This window comes from Nyctereutes procyonoides, unplaced genomic scaffold (genome assembly GCF_905146905.1).
Source record: "Nyctereutes procyonoides isolate TBG_1078 unplaced genomic scaffold, NYPRO_anot_genome, whole genome shotgun sequence".
NCBI lineage: Eukaryota > Metazoa > Chordata > Mammalia > Carnivora > Canidae > Nyctereutes > Nyctereutes procyonoides.
The window spans coordinates 14,255,750-14,283,352 of record NW_026575024.1 but is presented as its reverse complement, the minus strand read 5'-3'; the positions used below and the strand labels follow the sequence as shown (position 1 = coordinate 14,283,352).

General features: G+C 48.4%; 1 protein-coding gene across 1 annotated transcript in view; it reads right to left on the bottom strand.

The window, feature by feature from the left end:
* The window catches only part of ELMO2 (engulfment and cell motility 2), a 39,980-nt gene extending 18,019 nt beyond the window's left edge, over positions 1–21,961 (bottom strand). The window contains exons 1-8 of the mRNA XM_055302806.1: positions 21,892–21,961; positions 9,697–9,824; positions 9,371–9,411; positions 8,846–8,918; positions 8,438–8,488; positions 4,375–4,556; positions 2,716–2,815; positions 1,418–1,569 (exon numbers count right to left, since the gene is read on the bottom strand). Coding sequence (XP_055158781.1) covers positions 1,418–1,569; positions 2,716–2,815; positions 4,375–4,556; positions 8,438–8,488; positions 8,846–8,918; positions 9,371–9,411; positions 9,697–9,774 — 677 coding nt within the window. The 5' untranslated portion in view covers positions 9,775–9,824; positions 21,892–21,961. The remainder of the gene's footprint in view (positions 1–1,417; positions 1,570–2,715; positions 2,816–4,374; positions 4,557–8,437; positions 8,489–8,845; positions 8,919–9,370; positions 9,412–9,696; positions 9,825–21,891) is intronic.
* Between the last annotated feature and the right edge of the window lie 5,642 nt (positions 21,962–27,603).

Below are 27,603 nucleotides of genomic sequence, written 5' to 3'. Positions count from 1 at the left end.
ATTCAGAATGATTCAGTGCTGGTTTTGGTTCCCTTCACTTCAAACAATCTTTTTAGCTTTGGGGTATGAAAACAGAGACTGAAGAATTCCTTAGAAGTGACAAGGAGAAATCAGAGCTGCAAATTGTGCTTTCTTTTTACTTGGATTAGTTGTGCGAGGGGGAGGTATGGGTTGGGAGCAGAGTTGAGTGAAGACAAGGCTGCTATAAACAAGCAAAGCTGGGAGCTGTGGCTTCCCTGGGAACTGACAGGGCATTCTGTTGGCACCTGTCCATGTCCGAAATGCTAAAAGGGAGCAAGAGTCAGAAAGGAATCAACAGTATTACCATGTTGTCTTGGGGGTCCAGCCCCCTTAAATTGTATAGAAGGGTTAAAGTGAAGTGAAGAAAATGGAGAGGAGGGGAACAGTGCTCCAAAGGGTTCATCTGTTTTCTGGTTTTCCTGTCTGATAAAACGTTTTAAGATGTGATAAGCTTCTTAGTTGTTTTTTTTTTTTTTTTTTTTTTTTTTTTTTTTTTTTTTACAAATAGGTCCTACATAGAGCTCAGTGCCAGACTTGAGCTCACGACCCTAAGATCAAGACCTTAGCAGAGATCAAGAGTCAGATGCTTAATGGACTGAGCTACCCAGGTGCCCTTGTGTTCAGCTTCTTAGAAAACAAACAAAAGCAAAGAACTCTTAAATTGTATACATATCCTGTACTGGCCATGATGCAAGATCTGTTATCTCCTTTGATCCTCACAAGTCTGGGTGGTGGAGAGGATTAACCCCAGTCTAGAGATGAGGAAACCAAGACCAGAGAGACCAGGTAACTTGCTAAAGGCAGAGACGTGGTTAGCATGCAAGAGAGCTGTGATCTGAATTGATAGCCTGAATTCATACCCTATACAATATTTCTTGCTACCCCCAACAGCATACCGTTTGTCTGCTAAACGTTCGTACAACAAATACTAATTGATTTCTAGTTAAATCAAGGCAGGGGACCCAAAAATGATTGGTCGCTCCTCCCAGTGAGTTCAAAATTTTAAATGGGAGACGAGTAATAAAAATAGAGAATTTTATATAATTATTACAGGTACAAACAGAGACTATTTGGCCCGTAGAGGAGAGAGCATCTAATTGTGTGTGGTGCATGGTAGTGCAGGAAGGCTGGGAGAACTCTGCTTCATCCTGAGGGACAAGGAGTGCCATGAGGATTTTAGCGAGAGCATGACACGATTGGGTCCAGGTCATGGGAGCGTCCTGGCACTAGTGTGGAAGTAGTGATGAATGAGTGAGCAAGCAGACCGGTGGCATGGAACACAAGCAAAGGAGACGTACTGGAAATAAGAGGCGAGAAGGGAGGCTTAAATAAGAGGTGAGAAGGGAGGGTGAAATAAGAGGTGAGAAGGGAGGCTGGGGCAGGGTGTCTTACTCACACCTGGAGGTGAGAGATGAGCTGTCCCACGGTGATTTCCTCGGCGATCTTCTGGTACAGGCTCTGGCTGTTCAAGACCATGCTCTCCAGGATAGCCAGGGACCTCTGAAGGATTGACACGTCCACCATGGGCTGGCTCACGTACCCTGCAATCTACAGCCAGCGAAGGCCAGATCAGTCAGGAAGCCCAGGGCCTGAGAGCACTGGGCGACGTGGGTTTCTGATATCAGCTCACGAAGGGTTCCTCCAGGTGTGCTGCCCACGTGGGGGCAGCTATCCCCATGAAGTCAGTGGTACCTGGTGTAGGGCCACCCTGGCCAGTGTGCCAGGGTTTCCCAAGGCATGGACAACTCAATTTCAAATGACAGCATCCAGTCAACTGTGTTTCCTCAAAATCTAAATGTTTAATCCTTTGTTTTCAAAATAAAGGTTCAGGCATGAAAAAGCTGAGTGTAGAAAGCAGAGGATCTTACTGAAACTGGGGTCTCCTTTTTTTTTTCCTGGGGTCTCCTTTTATCTCGACGTACCCTTCTCCTGTCACATGTTCTGTCCCTACATGCACACAGGACAGCAGAGACTTGAGGAGGGAGGACAGGAAAACCTCAAAGTCTTGTGATCTAGTAATTCCCCATTATTCTCAACCCCCATTATAATGTCCCCGACACATGGTCATTTCACTTTTGTCTGAATATTTCCAGCATCAGGAGGTACCCAGTGTCCCAAGCCAATGACAGCTCTGATACTGTATCTGTGGATATATTACTCATTGAGTTCAGTCCAGTTTTTGGCATTGATGCCGCCTCTTCCTGTCGAAGAAAGGAGGGCAAAAGTAAAAGCGTCCCCTCCCACCCACCAAGTTTGATCTGACCATCCAAACAGGCTACTTTGCAGGCTGCTTTGTCAACAGAAGGCAGACTTGTAAACCTAAGGTAAAAGGTGAACAAAATGAACATGTATAGCCAAAGAGAAGGGAGCTCTTGGGAAGTAGGTCAGAAGACTCAGGGCTGGTACTGATTGACTGGCTGGGATCATCTCAAGTCTCACTGATCATCCCATCCCGCTTTGGCCATAGTCAATTCTGAAAACCTGTTTCCATCTTCTCAGAGCAGGCCCTGAGAGAACAGTGAAGGAACTCTTTCAGGATCCCAGGAAGACCAAGCATGAGGATGAAAAGTCAGGCCTTGGGGGATAGAAAGTTAACTCTCAGTAGGATGACTGTCTTGCCTGCATCTCTCCATAAACTGAGAGGACAACCGGCCACAGAGGGAGGAGAGGAAGATGGAATGCTGGAGGCCTCACCTGCTTAATGAAGGTGATTGAAACCATGTCCCAGGAGACAATGCCATGGTCCATGAGCTCTAGGAAGGCAGTCAAGGTGAATGCCAGCATCTCACTGTAGCTGAGACATAAGCAGAACACACACAAAATAATACAAAGATTCAAAACCGGGAACACAGGTGTGATGGCAGCCATAATGGGGATGGCTTTGAGCTTAAATGCTCCACAAGGGGTGGGTAGGCACAGCCATGAGTAAGCACCTGCTTGCATCCCTCGCCAGGTGTGCAGCAGATTCTGTCCAGGTATACATCTCTGGGAAAAAAAGAGCTACCTGGGCACTGGCTCTCCTTCCCTATATCACCTCATCTAAACACAATCACTCATCCATTTCCCAAAACCAAAAAGGTATCAGACTTTTGTCAACCCCAATACTTGGCAGGCGTATCCAAGGGAAATAACAGCCCATGTTCAAGGCCGAGAGGCAGCAGAGTGTAGGACAAAGAGTACAAACCCCAGACCTGGGCTCCATTCCTGTTCAACCATTTACTAACTATGCAAATTTTATCTTTTCAAACTTCAAATTCCTCCTCTGTCAAACTGAGTTTATCTCACAGCATTAACATCACAGGGTTGTGGCGGCGGCAAGATGACAGTGTATGCAAAGCCCTGCTGCAGTGCTGATGGAGGATGGGGATTACCACGCCGTCTCTCCTGTGTCCCTCCTCTCTCTACATACAACCCTTTACACATCTGTACGGTGCTCTAGATTTAACAAACCTTATTCCCACTGGCAAGGCAGATTTGGACCTGTTAAAAACACTCCTCATGGCGATACTCCAATATAAGCAGCATCTCCAGGTTAAAGAGGAGGAAACCAGGGCCAGTCTAATCCTGCACCCCTCAGAGATGGCAGAAGGCTGATGGCCACTGAAGGCTTCAGGAGGTCAGTGCAGCCGCAAAATCCAAGACTTAAACACCTGTGATTAGTTCCTTTGTTTGGCTGAAAATTTCAAAAGGTGGTCTATTGACTGAAGATTTCAGACTCCCCCTGTGCCAGCTGAGAGAGACAGGAAACCACCACTGGCCTAGACAGCTAACTAAACATCTGTTCGTCATTCACAGCACAGTGTCCCGCTGCACTCATCTTAGCACTGGAGCACCACAGAGGTGTCCGCGGAGTATCGCAAAGTTCTGGAGCCCCTCCTCCCTGTGAATATGGGTGGAAGGGAGATGGCGAACCCATGGTGAGCACGGAGGAAGGCCTGTGTGTGTGTGCGTGCATGTGTGTGTGCAGAAGTGGGAGGTGACTGGACAGGGAGGAAGCAGGGGGACGATTAAGAATAGACAGATCTCTTCTGGTCAATAACATGGACAGTCCACTCACTAGCTTCCACCAGGCCAACCATTTTCCATAAATGTACAGATCTGTCACGACATGCCCTCTCTCTTCCTATACCCCCTCATTTCACTGTGGCTTGGCATCTGTGAAGACCAACTAGACTACAAGATTCAGGACCACAAGAGAGAATTCCTCTTACAGACCCCAGTACTGGGCACACTGCTCTGTACATAGAAGGTGTTCAATAAATTCAGGTGTCTCAGTGAATATGAGAAAAGGATGCCCTGCAGAATGAAGGAAGACTTCTGAAACTCCCCCAGTAAGAGCTCAGTAATACTCACTGGGACAAGAGCTTGGTTCCACTTTCCACAAGCCGTGTCAGCACGACGATGCCATCCATGTTGATGAACTCAGTGGCGAAGGTCACATCAGCAGAGAGCTTGGCCAGCTCTTTCATGGCATCCAGCCGGGTCTCCATGTTGGATGACTGGGTCCTCTCCATCAGCTGGCGTGCAGCCCGGGACTATGACACCAGGGACAAGATGTATGCCATCTGCTCCTTGTGGCAGGTTACTGCTCTGTGAGTAGCTCATAAAGGCTTTTCTGTGGACATCCAAGCCCGAGGCAGAACTACTTGTTCATGCTGTCTAGGAGTTGCTTAAAAAATGCTTGTTGGATCAATCATGGAATTACCATTGTGCCAAGACCAATCTGTAGTTATGTATATCCTTTCTGTAGTGCTCTGGTCTATGGATTACAGAAACTTCCCAGTGAAGGACTACAAAAGACCGGGAGACAATAGACCACCACCTCCAGCAAGTCATAGAGAAAACAATACTGGCTCCACAGAGGGGAGTTTTCTATTAATTTAAGCCATCAGACAGTGGACCGGGTTGTCTCGACATAAGGACCTCTCAGTCACTAAAAACAATCAAGGAGACTCAGGACAACTGGCTGTCAGAGATGCTTCATGAGGGATTCTTGCACTGGATGGAGAATTTAATCTGATGATCACCTTTATTTTTTTTTTTAATATTTTATTTATTTATTCATGAGAGACACAGAGAGAGAGGCAGAGACCCAGGCAGAGGGAGAAGCAGGCTCCCTGTGGGAGCCTGATGTGGGACTCGATCCCAGGACCCCGGGATCATGACCTGGGCCAAAGGCAGATGCTCAACCACTCAGCCACCCAGGTGTTCCCCAATGATCACCTTTAAAGTCCTTTTCAGGGACACCTGGGTGGCTCAGTGGTTGAGCGTCTGTCTGCCTTTGGCTCAGGTTGTGATCCTGAGATCACAGGATCCTGGGATCAAGTCCTGCATCAGGCTCCCCATGTGGAGCCTGCTTCTCCCTCTGCCTATATCTCTGCCTCTCTCTGTCTCTCATGAATAAATAAAATCTTAAAAAAAAAAAAAAGTAAAGTCCCTTTCAATCTGAAAATATAAGCCTGACAAGTTTTTTTTGTTTTTTTTTTTAACTTTCTCTGAACGCCCATATCATGGTTCCTCAAACTGACAGTCCTAGGGAAACTTTAAGAACATCGAGGAGCCGGAAGCTTTTGAAATAGCTTTTTCAAAGTGATGACTGGTGACCCAACCTTCTCCTAGCACATGAACTTTTTCCAGCAGAATGCTTGCTTCCTTTCTACAAGCTCCAGCCACAAGCCCTCCCCTAGAGTCTACCAGCCCTTCCTCTTGCGGAACTTCCTAGCTCTATAGCCAGTGCCCTGCAATCCACTTGCCTGCATCATTCTCTATTTTTTTGCGTGTTAATTAATATTCTCAGCTGGAATAGAAGAGCCTTGAGAGCAAAGTGCTCCTGTGGTCTTTATTTTTTCTTACAATGCTAAGCGAGTGATGGAAGCCCAGCTCCTGCTGCTGGCCAAGGAGTCAGTCCTGTTCACCTCTCTCTGCTCCCCTCTGCCTCTCCTCTTTTTTTTTTTTTTATTACAAAGATGGCCCTATAGCAGCACATGGCTCTCAACACAGAAATCCTCCAGACTCCCCACAGTGGAGAAAATGCACACTGCGAGAAAAGGTCACAGGATAGAACAATTTGAAGAGCACTGGTCTGCATCACACTTAGAAACTTCCAACTCCAAATGTTAATTTTCCTCCCGAGACTGTGTTTCTGGGCCGCTGCCTCCTGCTCCAGAGAGATGTACTCCTGAGAAAGTCAACTACTCTGCGCAGGAGGTCTGTAAAATGCTTCAGTACAGCTACGGCTACGGCTATGAAAGCAACTCCCAGACTGTCATATTAAGTTAGCAGAGCTGATGCGGGCGGGGGGTGGAGGTGGCGGGACGTAAGCCTTTAGGATGAGAAGAGTTCCGGAGAACGGGGAAAGCAGAACTCGCTGGTGAGAATACTGGCCAGGAGTCAGGCAGCCCCGGGTTTGAAAGGCAGCTCTGCCATGTTTTTGTCTGTGTGACCAGTGGCAAGTCATTTAACCCAAGCCTCAGTTTGCCCATCTGCTAAATGAGGCTATCGAGCACCCATCTCTTCGGGTGTCTGTCAAGATGAAATGATACAATATACGCGAAGCGCTTGGCCTTCTGGAACCGTTAGCTGTTACTACTCCACACTGCCCTTCCACTCAGATGAACCAGTTTCTCGCCTTGCCAGGAAAACGAGTGTCATCATGCCCTTAATTTTCTGGCAGCCTGGGACGCCTGGGTGGCTCAGCAGTTGAGCGTCTGCCTTTGGCTTGGGGTGTGATCCCGGAGTTCAGGGATCAAGTCCTGCATCGGGCTCCCTGCATGGAGCCTGCTTCTCTCTCTGCCTGTGTCTCTGCCTCTCTCTGTGTGTCTCTCATGAATAAATAAATAAATCTTAAAAAAAAAATTTCTGGCAGCCCCTCCACCCCTAAGGGACCCCCATATCGATCATCCTCCTCGGGGACCAAATGGTCAAAAATCCCTCCACCTGGGCTTTGGGTTCCTCCTGTCCTGACTCAGGGAGGTCCTGTTTCATTAATTATCCCCCTTCCTGCACCATCAACCTTCCTCTCTTCCATCTTAACTTATTTTCAAAGACACAAAAAATTGCACCAGAAGTTAGCAACTATGAAGGGTCAGAGGAGGTGGGGAACTGGGTAGATGAGGGACGGGAGTGGGAGGGAGACCTTTTACTACATCTTTGTCAAATTTTTTGATTTTTGAAACCCTTGAACGTTTTACCTCTTTCTAAAAAGTATTATCTTTTTGGCTTCACATCCCTGAGTTCCTGTCTTCTGCTGTCTACTTCCTTTGAAAACCAAGCTTCCTGATAGTGCGGTAAAGTCGGGGACCTCACGCTGCCACCACTATAGTCTGGCTGCCACTTATCACCCCATCAAAACTGTCCTCACAGAAGTTGCCAGGGACTATGGACTTTCCGGATCGACAAACAGCTTTTCTGTTCTCAGTTTACTAGGTCTCAGCTCACAGCAGACAACACTTCCTCCATCCTCACACTCCCAGCCCTCTGGGCCTATGCCACACCCCCCTCTTGGTTTTCTCTCTGCCCTTCTGGTTGCTTCCTTTGTTACCTTTAAGGACCACTGAGGAAGGAATCAGGGAGTCACCTCAGATTCTCTCCTTTCCTTCCATATCCAGGCTATCACCATATCCCCAGATTTACCTCTGAATAGCTCTCACGCCCGTCCGCTCGTCTCCACTGCACTTGCCTTCATGGGCTGTTAACATCCTCATTAGCTTCTTAAAGATTCCTCCTACCACCAACCTTCTTTTTTTAGCCCATCTACCACACTGTCACTACAGGAATCTTCCTAAAATATACATCTAAACATAATGTACCTTCCTGCTTAAAATCTTTCAATGTCCCCATATTCCCTTCTGAATAACGTCCAAACCCACGAGCAGGCCGTCTGGGACCCTTCCCCTGGTTGCTATAAGCCCTCTGCCATCTAGTACTCCTGCCTCCCAGAAACAAAGCACATGTCTCTGCTGGGGATACTTTCTTTTCTTCTTTCCCCAGCAAATTCTCACTTATCCCTCAACATCTGTGCTAAGTGTCCCCTTCTCTGGGAAGGTTTTCTGGGAATCCTCAGGCTGAGCCAGGCAGTCCCTTTTCTGAGTCCCTACAGCTCCCTAAGCAACTGTCAGGATGCTTGAGAGAGGCCTTTGTGTGTTTACTTCTAACAATGTTGTGAGAGCAAAGAATGATTTTTGTTTTTAAAGTAATCTCTACACCCAATGTGGGCTTGAACTCACAACTTTGAGATCAAGAGTCAGATGCAAAAAAAAAAAAAAAAAAAAAAGAGTCAGATGATCCACCGACTGAGTGCCCCTCAAAGATTGACTTTTTAAGCTCTGTAGTCTTGGTTTCTAGAAGAGTCTGGCCCATGGTGGGTGCTCATTTTTGTGTTAAACAAATGTACTCCAAAGGAGAGCCAAATACCTACCGGGGAGATAGCCAGCTGTAAGATGGTCCCATTCTTAATATCACTGCGCGTCTAGATAACAAAGAAGAAAAAGAGTAAGATAAGGTATTAAAATTGTGCAAGCCAGCTGAATCAACAAGAGCTTGCTGTCTTTTTCAGTAATTAAAACTGAGCCTCTTCAGTCAGGACTCCTGTGTGCTTCTTGCCCAAGAACTTCTCAGAACACTTCCACGCACCCCCAAGCCCTCAGGCACCTGGAGCCCTCAGAACGTAGAAGACACGGCTTTCCAGCCACTAGAGGCAGGGCTTTTGCGCCCCCATCTGCCTGGGAGGCAGCTCTTCCTCAGTAAACAGAAGCTGCCTGCATGTCAGCAAGGCAGGCAGCACCACCTCCTCCCTCGGATCTGACTCTGCCCCTCCCGCACTGACCTGCTCGGTGATGTAGAGCTGGGGGCCATCTGCGTAACGGAGGGTATAATACTCTGGGTTCGGCAACGACCACCTATGTAAGAAACACACCATGCAGACATCTGACTCTTCCGCCGGGCCTGGCTAGAAGCCGCAGATGTATTAATAATTTCCAGCAGAGTTGCCTAAGGGATTGGGCGGCCTTTTTGGAGGATGGGGAAACCCAAAGCTTCAGCCTGAGATGCTGACAAAACCACCGGCTCAGCTTTGTGTACAGACTGGTGCTGCAAAAGGTGGTCCACACAATTCAGCATGGGCCTAACACCCCATCAGGGCCTCAGGCAGGGCATTCCTCGGCTTACTGGGGGGTGGAGGTGGGGGGTGGAGATTTCTACAAGGTCTTAGGGATGTCCTCCTCAGCTATACTTCCTTTGTAAGACAATGATCTCCCAGGATCCAGCTACCTGGAGATTTCTTTCAAGGTCTGACAACGTCCCTTTAGTTGTTAGCCTACCATTGTGCAGAACGAGGGCTGCTTCTACTCACCCATCACAAACTTCTTTGATGATGGATGCCAGAGGCCGTTTCTGAAAGACAGAGAGAGAGAGATCCTTCATCTACAACCACATGCAACTCACACCCAGGTTTTGAGGAGGCGTTGCCAAGCAGGATCAGTCCAGGGCCTGTACATGGACTGCCTCCCAGAAGCTTCTGTTGAAGAGGAAGCCTCTCCCAAGTCAGGGGACTGACCTTCTGCCACGGGGAGGGACAGGCCTTGATAATCCTGTTGCTAGCTCTTCCTCCTCATGCTAAAGACAACCCTGCCACATACTTCCCAGATCCTGCTTCTGCTTCTCATTGCAGGAGCTTACCTGGTCGATTTCAAGGAGCTGAGCATTAGCACCTGGCCACTCAATGGCTACTTTGACAATGTCTGATGGTGGTGGCATTGTTCCCAGTGGGCCCTACTTCTCCAAGAAACACAAACAGACACAGCCGCCTAGAGCAAAAGAATCAGAAAGAAGGAAAGAGTCAGAGAGTTTGCCTTCATTTTTCACTCGTTAGATATTTTTGAGAATCAGAAGACAGTGTCCAAAGTAACATATGGAACTACTTGGTTGGAATTTTTCTACATCACACCATACCCTCTCCTTGGGCTTTTTGTCTCTGGAGATTAAATCGACAAGTAGAAATGGGACAGACCTATCCATCAACTGCAGATCTGCCAGTAGCAAGATCTGCCGGCATGACACTTCAGTCTAAGGGTCAGGAGGACTAGGCCGCAGAAGAATGAATTTACTGCAAATTCCTGTCTTGGGACCTTGGGAGGGAGAAGCATATGCTCTGAGACAGATAAGAATAGCCAGAGCCTTTTCTTGGTTGGGTGGTTAGCTGACGGAGCCAGCCCACTTGTGTTCTGCAGCCATCCTAGGAAGATCCTAGTGTCAGCAGGGCCCGGCCACATGCTCTCTCGCCTCCTCCCTAGTTACTGCTGCCACTCCTTCCCCCTCAAAGGACACAATGTGGAGCCTCCTCTGTGTGGGATGACGCAGAGTTCAGAAAATGGGGAAGAGAACTGGGACAGGAAATGCTATTTTAGTCCCTATTGCCAAGGGCAAGGGCTGCTGGAGCTCAAGCGTAGGGAGGTGAGGACAGCCTCACACAAAGGCCCCTCTATAGGAGGACGAAGCTTCGGAAGTACCTCTGACCCTCTCCCCATTTGTCTCCCAAATAAAGGAAAATAAATCATTTTGAACAGGTCTGGAAGATGGGCCCATGTGACCAGTATCCTAGGCAACTCCGCTAGCTTAGTGATATTCCAAGCAGCAGCTAAAGCATCCTCTCTCCAAGGTCTGATGAAGGCAAGTCACTCCACTGATGGATTATTTCCATGTATATTTACATTCCTTGCCTACAGGTTCAGGAGAGGCCTCTCTCTTAATGAAAAAGACCTTTCTCCTACATCTGCCAGGCTTGGCCACTCACCCGCAATTCATGCTTCGCTAATGGAGACCGCCTGGCTCTCCCGGAACATGCAGCATAGCTGTTGCTAAGCTGTTATTCGTGTATGCTATCAACTTTTAGGCCCAAACACAGATGTCAGTTCTCACAGCCTTGTGAGCATAAACCCCTCTGGTGAAAGGGGTAAAAGTTCCTTTCCCTACACACCCACGAGTCTCAGTAAGAGGGGAGCTTTCATAACCATTTCCGGATCAGGGTGGGTGCTCCGGAAGTCAGGTGTCAACAATACCAGCATTTCTAGCACATGACAATGCACAAATGGTTTTCTAAGTGCTTTCACTGATTCTGCTGAGCCCTCCCAGCAGCCTCCTGAAGTAGGCGGAATCAGATTATTACCTCTGAAATGACATACCTAGAGCTCAGACGTCGGTTAAAGTGCCCCAGTTCAACCAGCTCATGGGTAGGTAAGGGGACAGAACTTGGGGCTGACTTTGGCCCATGCTCTTCCCTTCTCCTCTGAGCCAGCCTGAATTTCTGTTCAATGGAACTAAATCAAGCCTAAGGAAGTAGTGGGGTGGGGGGCAGCTGGCCTGATGGCCCCTAATGCTTCCACAACCTCTGCGGCTCCAAGCAGAATGTCCCACATGTGATGTTCATGTGCCTAGACACACAATGAACCTATGGAAAAAACTGTTCCCATTTAGATTATCTCCTGGTTGAAAGGCGACACAGCAAAGCAGGGGTGGGACCCTGACTCTCCTAAAGCAGGCATCCTTAACCTTACTGGTAAATGTGCCATAATTAGTAGGTATGACTGTACAGTTGTGAGATCATTTTTTATTTTTTTTTTTTTTAATTTTTTTTTTTTTTGTTTTTTATTTATTTATGATAGGCACACAGTGAGAGAGAGAGGCAGAGACACAGGCAGAGGGAGAAGCAGGCTCCACGCACCGGGAGCCCGACGTGGGACTCGATCCCGGGTCTCCAGGATCGCGCCCTGGGCCAAAGGCAGGCACCAAACCGCTGCGCCACCCAGGGATCCCGTGAGATCATTTTTTAAAACTGAGATAGAATTTACATACAAAACACACAGAACTTATATATATATGTGTGTGTATAAATATATAAAATAGGGATCCCTGGGTGGCGCAGCGGTTTGGCGCCTGCCTTTGGCCCAGGGCGCGATCCTGGAGACCCGGGATCGAATCCCACGTTGGGCTCCCGGTGCATGGAGCCTGCTTCTCCCTCTGCCTATGTCTCTGCCTCTCTCTCTCTCTCTCTGTGTGACTATCATAAAAAAAAAATTAAAAAAATATATATATAAAATAGAAATACATCTCTCTGCAACCACCACCCAAAACAAGACTTTGAACATTTCTATCACCCTAGAAAATCTCCTCCTACCTCCTTCCAGTCAATCCCCCCACCTTGCAGCCCTCTAAGAGGCAACTTCTGCCTGACTTCTCTCACCATACATAAGTGTTCTGTTTTTGCACTTTATATACATGGAACTGCATAGGATGGCTTCTAGGACCATTTGTTATTTAGTTCTTCTTTAAGACAAGTAGGTGCTACAGGTGCAAGAGAAAGAGCCCTGGGCTGGGAAGACTGGCCTGCTGAAGAAGCAGCTGGATTTTAACCTGATGGACTCAGGACCCAGTCACAGTCCTAATCCCAGGGGTCTGGGCGAAGTGGATGTGTCCCTTTCACCCAAATTTCTACTGTGGGATATGAATATTGAACTAAAGCACGTGTAGAGTGCCTCCTAAGTTTAAAAGGCCATGATTCTAAAGCAGAATTTACAAATCCAAATGAAGAGTATACCCACTTTAAAATCCACACCCAAAGAAACTACACCTTTATTTTGATGGTGCTACTAAGAAACAATCGTATTTGTTAGAACTCTGGATACTGTCTTTGGAGACAATGAAGCAAAAGCTCATTATTTGGCAGTTCCATTTTACTCTGACCCCACTTGGCATTTCCTGGGTTGACTGTCTCTTTTCTTTATTAAACTTTGCCCTGAGTGATTCTTGGCGGTTTCAAAAATTCATATCCATTTTCAAGCATGGAGATTTGCAACCGCCAGGACTATCTAAGAGATACTATGAGCCCCTATTCTCAGCGACTCTGCCCTTTCTCACACAGGGCAGGCTGTCCATTTATGTTGAATGACACTTTCTCGAACCATGCCCCAGCTGGTGAGACCCAAGTGAACACTCAATCTAAGCAGGACGAATCCAATTCTTTCTGTTAAATTTAAAGACACAGGCTGAGGAAATTGGATGACTAGGGGCCCTGGAGCAGAAAGCTCATAGTTCAATTCGGAGCAGGTACCAAGGCAAGGCAAAGCCACCAGCAAGCCAAAAATACCAAGAAGCAAAAACCAAGAGCCTTTCAGAGGAAGCCATACTGCAGGAAGAATCCAGAAATGTGTAGATAAGTGGAGGCCAGAAACCAGAAACCACAAAGTCCCAAAAAGAGATGGAAAAGCCTGATGACTTCCCAGATTCCATGGCTCCAACTCCTACACTTGGGGCGCCTGAAATTCCCCTGGATCCTGCCAAAAAAACCTCCTTTAAATGGAACTAGCCTGCTTTTCTGTTCACTGCAATGAAAAGGCCTACGACTAAGTTTGACCCCAAGCTTTGGAGGAACTCTGATATGGGGGCCTGCACAAACAGCTGCATAACAGGTATATGATAATGACAGTGAGCAGGTCCTTAATGAACACCAGCTCAATTAATGAAGAGTGAGACCCTCTTAGATAAGTTTGGTGTGTTTAAAATAGATCAGTTATATAACTGACTTTATAGTAATCATGTTGTATATAATAGTATGGGTAGACAACCTCTTTATAGTTGATCACTCATTTCTTTTAAGATTTTATTTATTTAAGTATTTATTTATACAGGGGTGGGGCGGGGGAGGAGCAGAGGGAGAGGCACAAGCAAACTCCCCACTGAGCACAGGGCTCAATTCCATAACCCTGAGATCACAACCTAGGCAGAAACCAGAGTCAGTTGCTTAACCAACTGAGCCACTTGGGCTCCCCGGATCATCCACTTCTATAGCATTATTACAGCTGATGCTCAAGGAACCTTGAAAATCATCCCTACTTTACAGATGAGACAACTCAAGTTCAGATGGGTTGAGAAGCTTGTCGTCCACAGGGCTCCTTCCCACGCCTCCTCTCCCTCCATAAAAAAGAAATCAGATCAGAACTGGATCTCAAGGCTGAGTCATTTGGACTTCAAAGTTAGTTCTTTTCCCTCTACTTAATACTTCTTCAATGCTGATGACGTTAGCTAACTATTACATGGTGCTAATGTCCTATTCTAAGGGTTTTACATATATTGATTCATTTAATCCACACAGCAACCCTATGTGATATATTTTTACCCCCCATTTAACAGATTAGACAATGAAGCACAGAGAAATTAAGTCCAATGCTCAGTGTCACACAGCTAATAATAATAATTAGATCCTGGGTAGTCTGATGCTGTTGGAAAGCCAGGTGAAAAGCAGGTAGTGCTGCCTGTGGCCCCCAGCAGGTGCTCGGAGAATTCTGATTTGCTGAACCAGAAGCTAAAGCACACTGCAGCTAAGAGAACTGCAGAACAAGAGCTCACTGTTCCAATAGGGAGTGGTTCCTCACTGTCTAGAGGAGATCCACACCTCCCCACATGCTATTCAGTTCCTTTCCACCTAGCCAGATCTTCCCAGACTGCTTGCTGTTTCTATGAGGCAGGCCGTGTTCTTCCATTTCTTCTGGCCCTCTGCATGTCCCCTTCCTCCCCTGGACTGTCAAAAGAGCTCCTATTCGGGCAGCCTGGGTGGCTCAACGGTTTAGCGCCACCTTCAGCCCACAGTGTGATCCTGGAGACCAGGGATTGAGTCCTGTGTCTGGCTCCCTGCAATGGAGCCTGCTTCTCCTTCTGCCTGTGTCTCTGCCTCTCTCTCTCTCCTCTGTTTCTCATGAATAAATAAATAAAATCCTAAAAAAAAAAAAAAAAAAAAAAAGAGCTCCTATTCAAACATCAAAGCCCAGCTCAGATGTCATTTCCTTCCCCACCTTTCCCAAGCAAGATAAAATAGGATGGGGCTGCTGTGTTCTCATAGCATTCTGTTCCAACCTCTAGAAGGGCTACTGTGCGACTCCATTGCAGGTATTAGTACTATCATACTTACTGTTATGATAGTTATGTATTTATACATCTCTCTTCTTCACTAGTTCCTCCTCCACGGCAGGTATGCCCTGTAGCCCACTAACCTAGCACAGCACCTAGCATACAGTTAGGGTTTGGTAAGCACCAGTGTCTATGCAAATCCATCACCTCTAACTTCCTCAACTCCCATGAACAGGGCTGCCTCTGAATGGAAAGGGACTAGCGTGAATTGTTCTGGTTGCTTGGGGTTCCCTCCACGTCCCACCACCTTCCAACTTCATGGTAGTTCCACTGTTGAGTTAGTTGTCATCTCTAACGTTAGGTGTCTCACCAGAAAACCAGGGTTAGTACTCCTGACTCTACTGAAAAGAAAAGGACAAGTATCTTTCTGCTTTTCTCTCTGTAGACGTGTCAGGAGATGGGAGAGTAGGAGCAGTCAGGGTCTCCCGAGCACATTCCTGGAGGAAGGGTCTCCTTGTGGGAACTCCTTCAGTACTTGCTTGCTTACTCTTCATTTTCATTTTAGAAAGGAAGTGGAAATTAGGTCGAAGCAATTCAATAACATTGCAAAACTCTGAGGGTTATAAATAGCCTCTTGCTCTGGCCGCTCAGCGGTGCTCTTGAGTTCAACAGCAAATAGCCAGTCCAGAATAAGGGAACTGTGGTTCACATCCAGGCCCAGGGGGTGGAGAAGTGATACCCCTCTTCTAGATGAAACAGCTCACCATCTCTTACCTCCCACCCCCTTTAAAGCATTGCAGACATCAAGCTGTCTGGGAAAACTCAAAATGCCATCAACAGGAGAGAAGTACGCATTTGATCTGAGGAAGGTAATTCTGTAAGGCAGGAGAATGAAAGCACACATTTTCAAAAGCAAAGCTGGGGAAACGAGAGAAATAGTAACATTGGTGTCTCCAATGGAACATTCTCTAAGTGGCCTCCGAAAGTGTGTTTCTAAAATCAACACCGTTACAAAAGGCCCCGTGGAGCTTTATCAATCATCACCCATGCAGTGACTGCTTTGGAGTTTGGAGCAGAACTGACGGCAGGGTGGCACAGCCCATCTGAAGAAAGGAAGTGAAAGAGGATCCCTTCCCTCTAGTAAGGTATTCAGAATGAAGATGCCTGGTTTCCAGCTCCTCTTCTCCTCTCTTCTCTGCTCTTTTAAGGATAAGGATTGACATGTGCTTTTTTTCTTCTCTTCTTTTGCTTTTGATTCAGTTGGGGTGGGGGGGCGGGCAGTGTGGGTGAGTCTGGTTTGTTTCCTGCAAGAGTCCACCATACCAGGAAGGGAACTAGAGGTCACACCTTCTTTCTAATCGAAACCACAATCTCACTCGAGGCTCTCCCTCTGAAATCTTCTCATCTGAAGAGTGACTCAACTTCCCTTAGTTCAGACTGCTGAATGAGGATGAGCTCTCAGGTTCAGAGGAGAGGAACTGGGTTGGCAGAGATTCAGGTTCTGCTGCGTACTGCTAGAAACGCTGAGAAGGACCTTCACGCCAACAGTGGCTGCTGTTTCTTTTTGTAAAAATATGCTGGACACCAGATTTACCCAAAAGCCACTAAGCTGGAGCCAAAGGACAATGAGGAAGGCTATGGGAACTGGGAAACTGTTTGGGCTTCTTCCCCTAAGGATCACCTAGGTCTCCTCTTAGCCTGCATAGAAACCCTCTGCAGGGTTTGTATATGTATAGAAGAGAATTTAAACTCCCTAGCAGGGCATTCAGCTGACCCCAGTTCCTCATGGCTCTGCAAGGTGGAACTGCCTTTCAGACTTTCCTGTGTAGATGCTAGTATGCTGCACCAGACCATCTTGTTCCCTCAAACATCATGCTCTTCTGAGTCTGTGCTTTTGCTTGAGCCATTACACCTTCCACCTTAGCCAACTGGCAAACTTCTAGTCATCATCCTCCAAGGCCCAGCTCACACAACCACTCATCCATGTGGCCTTCCTAGTCTTCTTGCCTCAGGTGGAATTAAATGCACCCTCCTCTGAGCTCCCAGTCATTATTAATACAAACCTTCACAGTCCCATTGACTTGTAATCCTCTGCGTGGTCTCTTCTCTTTCTACTAAAGTGTGAACTGCACTCCAGCAGCATCAGCAGCTTCTAGGAGTCTATAGTCATGAAGGATCACCCAGTCAATCAGAATCTGCCTTCCAACAGGACCCTTAGGGGGTTCACATGCATGTTTAAGTCTGAGAAGCAGACTTCTAGACCGGTGGTTTTTTTTTTTTTTTAAGATTTTATTTACTCATGAGACACACACACACACACAGAGAGAGAGAGAGAGAGAGAGAGAGAGAGAGAGAGAGAGAGGCAGAGACAAAGGCAGAGGGAGAAGCAGACCCCATGCAGGGAGCCGGACATGGAACTTGATTCCGGGTCTCCAGGATCATGCCCTGGACTGAAGGCGGCGCTAAACCGCTGAGCCACCCAGGTTGCCCAAGACCAGTAGTTCTTAACTCTGGTTACAACCAGAGTTGTACATCAGCAATGCCCACCCCATGTCACTGAAGACCCTCCCCACCCAAGTGATCCTAATGGTGGTCAGGGCTGAGAACTACAGCCAACAGGACTGTTAGCCATCTGAGAGCAGGGACTCATCCAGCCTGTGTCTCCTCCCCTGCCCATTCTTCCCCAAAGTCTGTAGTACAATGCCCAGCACAGTGCTGTGCCTGCAGAATTCCACACTAAAAATACCCTCCAGGGGACACCTGGGTGGCTTACTCAGTTAAGCGTCCAATTCTTGATGTCAGTTCTGGTCATGGTCCCAGATATGTGAGATTGAGCCCCATGCTGGGCTCCACACTGGGCATGGAGCCTGCTTAAGATTTTCTCTCTCCCTCTGCCCCACCCTCAGCTCCCTCTCTTAAAAAATTAAATTAAATTAATAAAAATACCCTCCAGGATGTCCTGGTACCTGACTTTCAAAGAGAATAAAAACACTACAGAGGACTATCCACTGCCTAGAACTTTACAAATCCCTAACTATAACAATTGACGGATTTAGAAGGGCTCAGTGTTTACAGACTATTTCCCTCAGTTTTTGGAAGTGAAACAGACACCAAAATGGAAAATACCAATGAATTTTAAGAAACTGTTCCCCTTCAATAGACCACTGTGGTTGTGACATGGTGGCAGAGCTCGTGTGGGAAGGGGGTATGGTGAGCTGAGAAGAGTCCTGGGTTATGGCTGAAATCCCAGGCTGTGGGCCCGACTCCTTCAATACTGACTGTAACAACACAGCATTGTTCCCTTTGTAAAATCAGGCCAAGCCCTCTCATTTTATAAATGAGAGAACTGAGGTCCAGAAAAGCTGGCAAGGCCACGCCACCAGTGGGGGACAAAAGGCCTTGCCCCCCCCGCATGTCTGGGTTAGCTCCCCTTCTGCAAGCACAGGAGACCTGACTGCCCAAATTCATGACCACAAGCCTCTCCAGCCCTCCTGTCCTGATCTGCATGAGGAGGTTAGACTAGATATCCTTGATATCCCTTCCCACCTTGACCTTCTAGTGAGCCAGTGCCACTTAATGGTTGGAGCTTGTGTTCTGGAGTGAGACAGACCCAGATTTGGATCCCAGCTCTAACAATTTCCATAACAGTAAAATGAAGATGAGAATCAACTCTCCTCTCTAAAGCGGTTACGAATATTAAGTGAGATAAACTCTGTTAATCATATAACCACAAATTCTGACACACAGCAGAATTCCAACTGTGTGAACTTAAAGAAGTTGCAAAAACACTATAACCATATTTCCCAGCATAAAAAAGCCCAACCCACCAGGCTGCAGGATATTGATGACAAAATGAGAACAGATGTGAAGGCAAGGAGGCAAATCAGCACAAAAGGCAAAGGCACTGCTGGTGGTGGTGCGCTATTATTGCTGTTGTTATTGTTACTGTCTTCTAGAAGAAGCGCCTTGGAGAGTTTTTGGTCAGTTCTAGAGCAATGGCCAATACAAGGCTTGCCACATAACAGGTGCTCAACAAATCTTTCCTGGTGACTCATATTAAACCAGCATGCCTCCAGTGGGATGGCAAATTCAAATGCCTTAAGCATCAGGGCAGATATGTAAATGAGCTAAGTAGCATCTATTTCAGGCATGGTGAAAACTGCAAAGTACCCACCCCTCCAAAAGGAACTCAAATTCAACACTTTTAAACACATTTCACAGCTTGGCCGAGACAGCAACTTTGCAGGCTCTGCAGACCACTGATTCTGGTTCTTCTTCACACCACACGGTTGTGTTGCAGATCATCTAATCACCCCGTGATCTGGTCTTTCCTTTCCACGGTAAGCATCCTGAAGATGAAGACTGTGACTTATACTCCCCAGTCACCCTAAATGGCCTCAAACAGTGCTGGCCTCTCGGTAAGGGGAACCTCACTCGGTGAGAAATTGTGGAACTGAACAGCCAGAGTGTTAACTCGGGCGTGGTACTCCTGGCACCACTGCGATGCTGCAGGGTGTGTATATTCTTCTCCCCAGATCCTGGGACCAGGCTGAGTTGGTGTAGACGTGCTGGGGTACAAATGACTGGGTCAAAGAAGGACTTGCCTTGCAGGTTTATCCTCCAACTGCATCAGATATGCTTGTTACTGAGCCACCTAGACAGGTGGTACTGATGCGTCCAGACACTTTTACTCTGCACGAAACCAGACAGAATATGCAATACAGCCACAGGTGCCACTGTTTTCAGGTTGAGTCCCTACTTTCGGTCCGCCCCCAAACTTCCTTGGCACCGCCTACAGGCTGCATAGGGTATAAAGAGACCAGACTCCCAATCGATCAACACATTAGGTCCTGGTACTCATCTCCCTCCTCCACCAAACTCTAGGATGATCACCAGCAGACAATGTAACTTTTAGGAGACTCCTTATTTTTATTAGTAAAATGCAAGTAGCAATAACTACCTCAAAAGACTCTAAAGGGGATTCAATGCCACAGGTATACAAAGGTTTTAGAACTGCACAGCCCAATACGGCAGCCCCTAACCTAAGTACTCTGTAGTAGCTTTTGGGCATGTCGTTACCACGAACTGAAATGGACTAGCTGTAGGTAGAAAATGCATACCAGATTTCAGAGACTTAGTGAACCTGCAACAATGTGAACTATCTCATTAATAGTGTTTTTATATTGATTGATCACATGTCAAAATAATATTATTTTGGAATATAATAGGTTAAGTAAAATGTGTTCCAAAACTTAATTTCACCTGTTTTAGTTTTTTAGTTGTGGCTACTAAAAAATTTAAACTACACATATTGCATTCTATTTCCATTGGACACTGGGTATGGCTCTAGCCTAGAGCTTAGGACACAATATATTCCAATATTGGTTTCCTTCCCTCACTGGCAGGCTATTAGGGGCCACAATTCACACCCCCCTTCCTCCTGTCAAAGCTAAGTCCTCCATTCCCTTATTTTTTTAAAGATTTTATTTATTGGGATCCCTGGGTGGCGCAGCGGTTTGGCGCCTGCCTTTGGCCCGGGGTGCGATCCTGGAGACCGGGGATCGAATCCCACGTCGGGTTCCCGGTGCATGGAGCCTGCTTCTCCCTCTGCCTGTGTCTCTGCCTCTCTCTCTCTCTCTGTGACTATCATAAATAAAAAAAAAATTTTTTAAATATTTTATTTATTTATTCATGAGAGACACAGAAAGAGAGGCAGAGACACAGGCAGAGTCTCCCTCCTCAAGGGAAGCCTGATGTGGGACTTGATCTGGGACCCTGGGACCACGCCCTGAGCCAAAGGCCGACACTCAACCACTGAGACATCCAGGCCTCCCTATTCCTTTATTTAATAAGTATTTACAGTGCCTGGTCCTGTGCAAGATGCTGGAGATACAAGGAGCAAAACCAGACACTATCTTCTGGACCCTATTATTTGGTGGCATAGACAGACATTTTAGACATTTTAATACTTTCACAAATAAAACTGCAGCTGTTCAAGTGTCACGATGTACAGAGGGTGACAAAAGTGGGGAATTCACCAGGAGGAGGAGTCAGGACCCAGAGATGCCCCCTAGGAAGCGATACAGGAGTGCAGATTAGATTGGAAGGACCAAGACGAGTTCACTGGACTAAAACGGACCGGGTAGAGCAGAAAGAAGGCTAAGTAAGTGTAAAGGCCCTGAGGAGGGCCAGGGTTTGGGATGCAGAAGCAGCAGGAAAAGGACAGTGTGAAGAGGACGGAGCAGAAGGGAGAGGCTGGAGGTTCCAGGTCTCCAGGGCTTGGGCGAGGATCTGGGGCTGACCCTGCAAGAGGTGGGCAGCTGGCCAGTTTGAAGCAGCGGAGTGTCGGGATCTGATGTGCATTTTGAAGCATCCCCCTGGCCGCGGGGCGAGGCCCCGGCAGCCAGCCCCAGCGCGTGCGGGCACATCCGGGAGGACAATGCAGCCGTCCAGGTGGGAGGCGGCAGACGCCCGAACGGAAGGGGAGCGGCGGAGGTGAGAACTACATGGGCTGGGGGCCACGGAGCCGGCCTGCTCGACCGGCAGGGTGTGCCTCGGGGCGGCGAGGTCAAGAGAGACTCCCGGGCCGCGGCCGGGGCCACCCAGCCGCAGACACCCCCGGCTCCCACTGCGCGCTGCCCAGCCCGTCCCTCCCCCATCTGCTGTCGCGCCCGCAGGCTCCATCCCCCACCCCCTCCTCCCTCCGCTCCTCCAGGCCCTGCCCGCCCTCTTCCCCGCCCGAGGCCCCTCCCGGCCGGGGACCCGCACCCCTCCGGCCCGGCGGACCCAGCAGGGCCGCGACCCCCCTGCAGAACCGGCGCCGTGCAGCCCGCGCCCGCCCTCCACCCCCTTTGGCCAATGCAGGCCGCAGCCTCCGGCCCCCTTCCCCGCCCGGCCTCTCCTCTCCGCGTCCCCCGGGCCAGGCCCCTCCCCGCGGCCCGCCACGCCGCGGCGCCCGGCGCGCCCCCCACTCACCAGGGCGCCGACCTAGGCCCAGCTCCCGCGCCCGGGTCTCGCCTCCGCGGCCGCTCCAGCCTCCGCCCGCCCCGCCTCCCCGGGACCCCGCCCCCGCAGGCCGACCCGCGCTCCTATTGCTCCGCTTCGCCGTCTCGCTGAATTCTCTTTCTCCCATTGGGTTGCTTACGTGTCACTCAAGGGAGGGCGGGCCCAAGGCCCGGGGAAGCGCCGGCTGTCTCCGCCCCACTGGCGGAGGCCTCTTAAAGACACAGGCTTCCTGCGCTCCCGCCCTCACCACCCACCCCGCGGGCTGTGGGGTCAGAAGGCGCGGGCTTTCGCAGCAGATGCAAGAGGATCAGCCTTTTCTCCCTCGAACTTGTCTCTGGCACGGCCCGGGAGTGACGGAAAAGGCTTTGATCCCTTGTGACAACTGGGAGATTTTGAGGGCTGAGCTGTCCTCTGGTGGCACTCAGCCCCATGCCCAGCGGGCATGTAATGCACACTCCACAGTAGGGATAAGTGAGTGGGAGGTGACAGTCGTGTCAGAGGCTGTGAGCAGAGATGGAGCTAATTATACCGGCACCCGGGGCTGACCGTGGGCGCCGAGCAGAGGCAGAGGGCTACCGCTCTGCTGTACTGTCAATGGAGCCCCGTGGGAGGTGGCATTTGTCACCACACCTACGGATCAGATGAGGCCGGGCTCCTAGCCAAGGCCTCACTTGTGCTACCTCCCTTTATACTCAAGGCAGTCCTGATGCAGGTATTATGTTCATCCTATTACTACGGATAGGGAAACTGAGGCTTCTAGCACGGGCCAGAGATCATACACCTGAGTCCGGGAGCACAGGCCAGAGATCATACACTCCATGGCAAGGCCCAGCAAGAAGCCAGACTGTGCTGGCTTGATTCTAAAGTTTATGGTTCCGGGCAGCCCTGGTGGCCTAGCGGTTTAGTGCCACCTTCAGCCCACGGTGTGATCCTGGAGTCCCAGGATGGAGTCCCATGTCAGGCTCCCTGCATGGAGCCTGCTTCTCCCTCTGCCTGTGTCTCTGCCTCTCTCTCTCTCTGTGTGTGTCTCTCATGAATAAATAAATAAAATCTTTAAAATAAATAAATAAAATAAAGTTTATGGTTCCACCACTTTGTCTCACAGATCCTAATGGCAATCCCCGAGAAGTACGTATTTTGTTGTCCATTTTACAGATGCTCAGTGGAGACTAAATGAAATCGATAGGACCCAGAAAGGATAAAGTAACAACCACCATTTCTATGGCACCTTGCCATCTGCCAAGCAGTTTTACATATGTTGTTTCATTTGATCCCCAAAATATCGAAGGTAGCTTTTATTAGTCTTATTTTACTGGTAAATAAACTGGTGCTCAGGGAAGTTGAAGCTTAGAAATAGCTAACATCAATACAGTCCCCCCCCACCCCCCTCCCAAGAGGTCCTCAGCAAACTTTCCACAAAGGTCCACACAGGGCAGCCCTGGTGGCCCAGGGGTTTAGCGCCACCTTCAGCCTGGAGCGTGATCCTGGAAACCTGGGATTGAGTCCTGCATCAAGCTCACTGCACGGAGCCTGCTTCTCCCTCTGCCTGTGTCTCTGCCTCTCTCTCCTGTGTCTGTCATGAATAAATAAATAAAATCTTTTTTCTTTTTTTTTTTAAAAAAAAGGTCCACATAGTAAATACTCGGCCATATGGTCTCTCTGACAACTACTCAACTTGGCTATTGGAGTGGGAAAGCAACTACAGGCAATAGATAAATAAATGAGTGTGGCTGTGTTCTAGGTGGTGGCCTGTTGCCACACTTTGCCCACCCCTGGTCAACATGCTTTGCTGGATATCAAGGTCTTTTTTTTTAAAAAAGATTTTATTTATTTATTCATGACAGACACAGAAAGAGGGCCAGAGACACAGGCAGAGGGAGAAGCAGGCTCCCTGCGGGGAGCCCTATGTGGGACTCAATCCCAGGACCCCAGGATCGTGACCTGAGCCAAAGGCAGACACTCAGCCACTGAACCACCCAGGTGGCCCTCTCAGGGACTCTTATAGACCATTGCTTTGTGGGATCCATGAGGCAATTTTGTTATTATTCGTACTGTTATTGTCTTTTATTATTGTTGATGATGATGCTGTCTGTCATCTTTTTTTTAAGATTTTATTTATTATTTATTCATAGACATAGAGAGAGAGAGAGAGAGAGAGAGAGAGAGAGGCAGAGACACAGGCAGAGGGAGAAGCAGGCTCCATGCCGGGAGCCCGACGCGGGACTTGATCCCGGGACTCCAGGATCTTGCCCTGGGCCAAAGGCAGGCGCTAAACCGCGGAGTCACCCAGGGATCCCCGCTGTCTGTCATCTTTATCCTTTTACAAAGGAGGAGTCAAAGGTGTGGCATGGTTAAGGATTTATCTGGGGTCAATGCAAGAACTAGAAATCAGACCCAGTTTTGCTCACTGTGCATCCCATTGTCTGTCTACCACACTCCTTTCTGCCCCATTATAAGGTAGCAAGCCATGTTCACCTTACCTTTCCCAGGCTCCAGGGAAAGATAATTCCTATAGTTACCCTCCTGGGGAACATTCTACTCCACCCTGCCTTCCCCATTTATTCTAGCCCATCAACACCCCTCCTTCCCTGAGTGTCCATGGTGTTTATACCCAGTGGCCTTGATAATTACTGAGAAACGGTCTCCATGTGGTCAGTGACTGTCGTGACCCACCAGCTGTCTGCCAAACCCCGTCTCCCTGCCTTCCGTAATCCACGGCTGCCCAGCTAAGCTTCACTGCCCAGCCCTACTTGCCGTTAAGGATGGCCAGGTAACGAAGCTCTTGCCAGTGGAAGCAACGGTGTGAAACTTTAAGCGAGGCCTTTAGTCAGTGGGCCTGCCTCCTCTCAGCTCTTTCTCCTTATCGATGGCTAGACCCAGCCTTGACCTTGTCATGAGGATAACGTGGGAGGGAGGGGGATGATAGCACCACAACACAGGTGCTAGGGTCCCCGAATGATCCCGTGGAGCACAAAGCTACCTGCTGGAAGTATTCCAGGTCACTTCATACTCTCACATAAAAGAGAATTAATCTTTGTTCTTTAGGCCATTAACTTTTGGGTGAGGAGGAGGGGAAGGGCATCTGTTAGAGAGAGCCCTGCCTGCACTCACACAGCCTGTCGGTAATACCTCCTTAATGGTGTGCCCTGGTGTCTCACTTGCCTCATCATCATTCTGGCCCCGCTCAGTACACATTTATCCAAGGAACGAGTCCCTCACTTTAGCTTTATACTACTTTGTCTTCTTTTCCTGATATGCCAGTGCAGGTGCTTTCATCACAAGTCTCAGGAACCAATTCTGGCTATCTTCAGCTGAACAGGAGTTTGGGGGCAGCCTGGGTGGCTCAGCGGTTTAGCGCCACATTCAGCCCAGGACGCGTTCCTGGAGACCCAGGATCGAGTCCTACATCAGGCTCCCTGCATGGAGCCTGCTTCTCCCTCTGCCTGTGTCTCTGCCTCTCTCTCTCTCTCTCTCTCTCTCTCTCTGTGTGTGTGTTTTCCATGAATAAATAAATAAAAATCTTTAAAAAAAATTTAAAAAAATGAACGGGAGTTTGCTGGCAGGCTGGTGGCTGGCTAACTCACAGAGGTTACAGGAAGCTGGCAAACTGGGTTATGGAGGGACAGAGATTGGAGATGCCGTGGGTGTCGAGGTAGTCAAAACGAATTAGTTCCATCCTTTTCTCCTCATCCTGGAACAGATCTTTCTTTGATCAGAATCAAAGTCCCTGGGGCAAGAGTTGGCTAGGCTGGGCTCAGGTAACCCGTCCCCTTAGCTAAGGAAGGCAGACATGGTGATTGACAGCCCCACCCAGGCTGTACACAAGGGAAGAATTCCAGATTCCTCCATCTTCACTCTCAGCTGCTACCCCTAGGCAGTTGAGGCCAGGTGCTCTGTTTCCAGGAGGGGATCAAGTATGACCCCTTAACACTGAATGCCATGACTATGTAAACCCAACACAGTATCTGGCACACGGTAGAGCGTAATAGTTAAGAGCCCTACGCCTTGTATCATACAGAGCTCTCTGTTACTTACCAGCTCGGCATTCTTGTGTAAGTTACTAGTCCTCTGTGAGCCTCAGTCTCCTCATCTGTACAGTGGGGATAATAATAGTACTGCCCTTAATGGATTGTCCTAGGCATTAAATGAGATGCAATAAATGAACCACGCAGGGCACGGTGTCTGACATAATACCTGCTCAATAAATTGTAGATAGTTTTGAAAACTCCAGTAGGCCTTCTATAAGTATTGATTGTGCAAGTGAATTATCTGTAATATTTTTGAGTTCCTCTAAAACTTCATCAGAAACTGGAAGGTATCGAAATACCCCTCCTGGTTCTCTAACACATAGACCTTCCACATTTGGATAGGCTGGCATCCCCTTTGTAGCCCTCACTGCCCTCCTTACCTGGCTTCAAACCCTGATCTCCCCTACAACAACTTCCTTATGTTCATGGCTCATCTCCTGTGCTCTCTTCTCTCTCCACTGACTCACCTGGAAAGTCCCAACTCTGCTCAAACTCAGCTCATCACCTGTTTCTCACCTGTGCCCTGCAATGAACGTGGTCACAGAGAAATCCAGATCCTTTGTGGTCCATGTGGGTCCTCTGCACTGTGGGGCAGCCCCACAGCACCGCATTTTCCCGGTATATCTGGTGCCCCTCTCCCAGAGGCTCTCGTGCATCTTCTCTCTTCTACTTTAAGCTCTTCACTCACAGTTGATGACTTTATCTAACAAAACAGAAAAACTAACAAAAAAGAAAGAAGGAACAAAAGAAAGAAAAAGAAACATAAGGATACAGGGAGAAAATTCTCTCATCTTCTCATTGCCCCCAGCCTGTCTTCCTTGGTGCCAAAGAGCTTTGCCTTCTCTCCTATTCTGTAAAGGCACCTTCTCTGACCCCTGTAAGGGCAACCCTGCAAGTGCTCCCTAGATGGCATCTCTTCTCACCTACTCACAGATTTTGCTCCTGTAGGTATCCCGTCTCCCCTGCACCTTGGTTCTCTGTCGTGCCTACCCATGTCCAACAAAGCTGTGACATGGACCCTCTTTAGAATGGCAGGGGCTTCACCATGGTCTGTCTACAAGACCCCAGATGATCTGGCACTTGTCTGCTTGATTTCATCAATGTCCAGTCTCCCCCTACTCACCCAGCTGCAGTCTTACGTCCTAATTTCCTACCTCTGTGCTTTTGCATTTGCTGTTTCCTCTCCTGGCATGCTCTTCCCCCTGATGGTCACATGCTTACTTCACTTTATTCAAGTTGGCTCTAAAACTTCCTCAGGCAAGTCTCCCTTGAGCTCTCTATCATCCTAAATCTAGCTCCCACCAATGCTGCTCTGTTCCCTTAACCTGCTCTAATTTGCTTCAACATGCTCAAATCATTCCTTTTTTGTTGTCTGACTTCCACAAGAGTCATAAGTTCCATGACAGCATGGATGTGGACTGTCTTGTCCCTAGCTGTATCCCCAGGGCCCAGAGCGTATCTTGCACATGACACGTGGTCAATATGTTATTGGTTGCAGCACTGAATAAACAAAGGAAAACAAACCACGGTAAATGGAGGATCTCAACAAAGTTGACTCATGTTATATTTGAATGTTCCTAAACGCTCGTGTACTAAGCATAGCCCTTCACATTCATTATTGTTGAAATACAATCCCTGCAACCACACTGGAAGA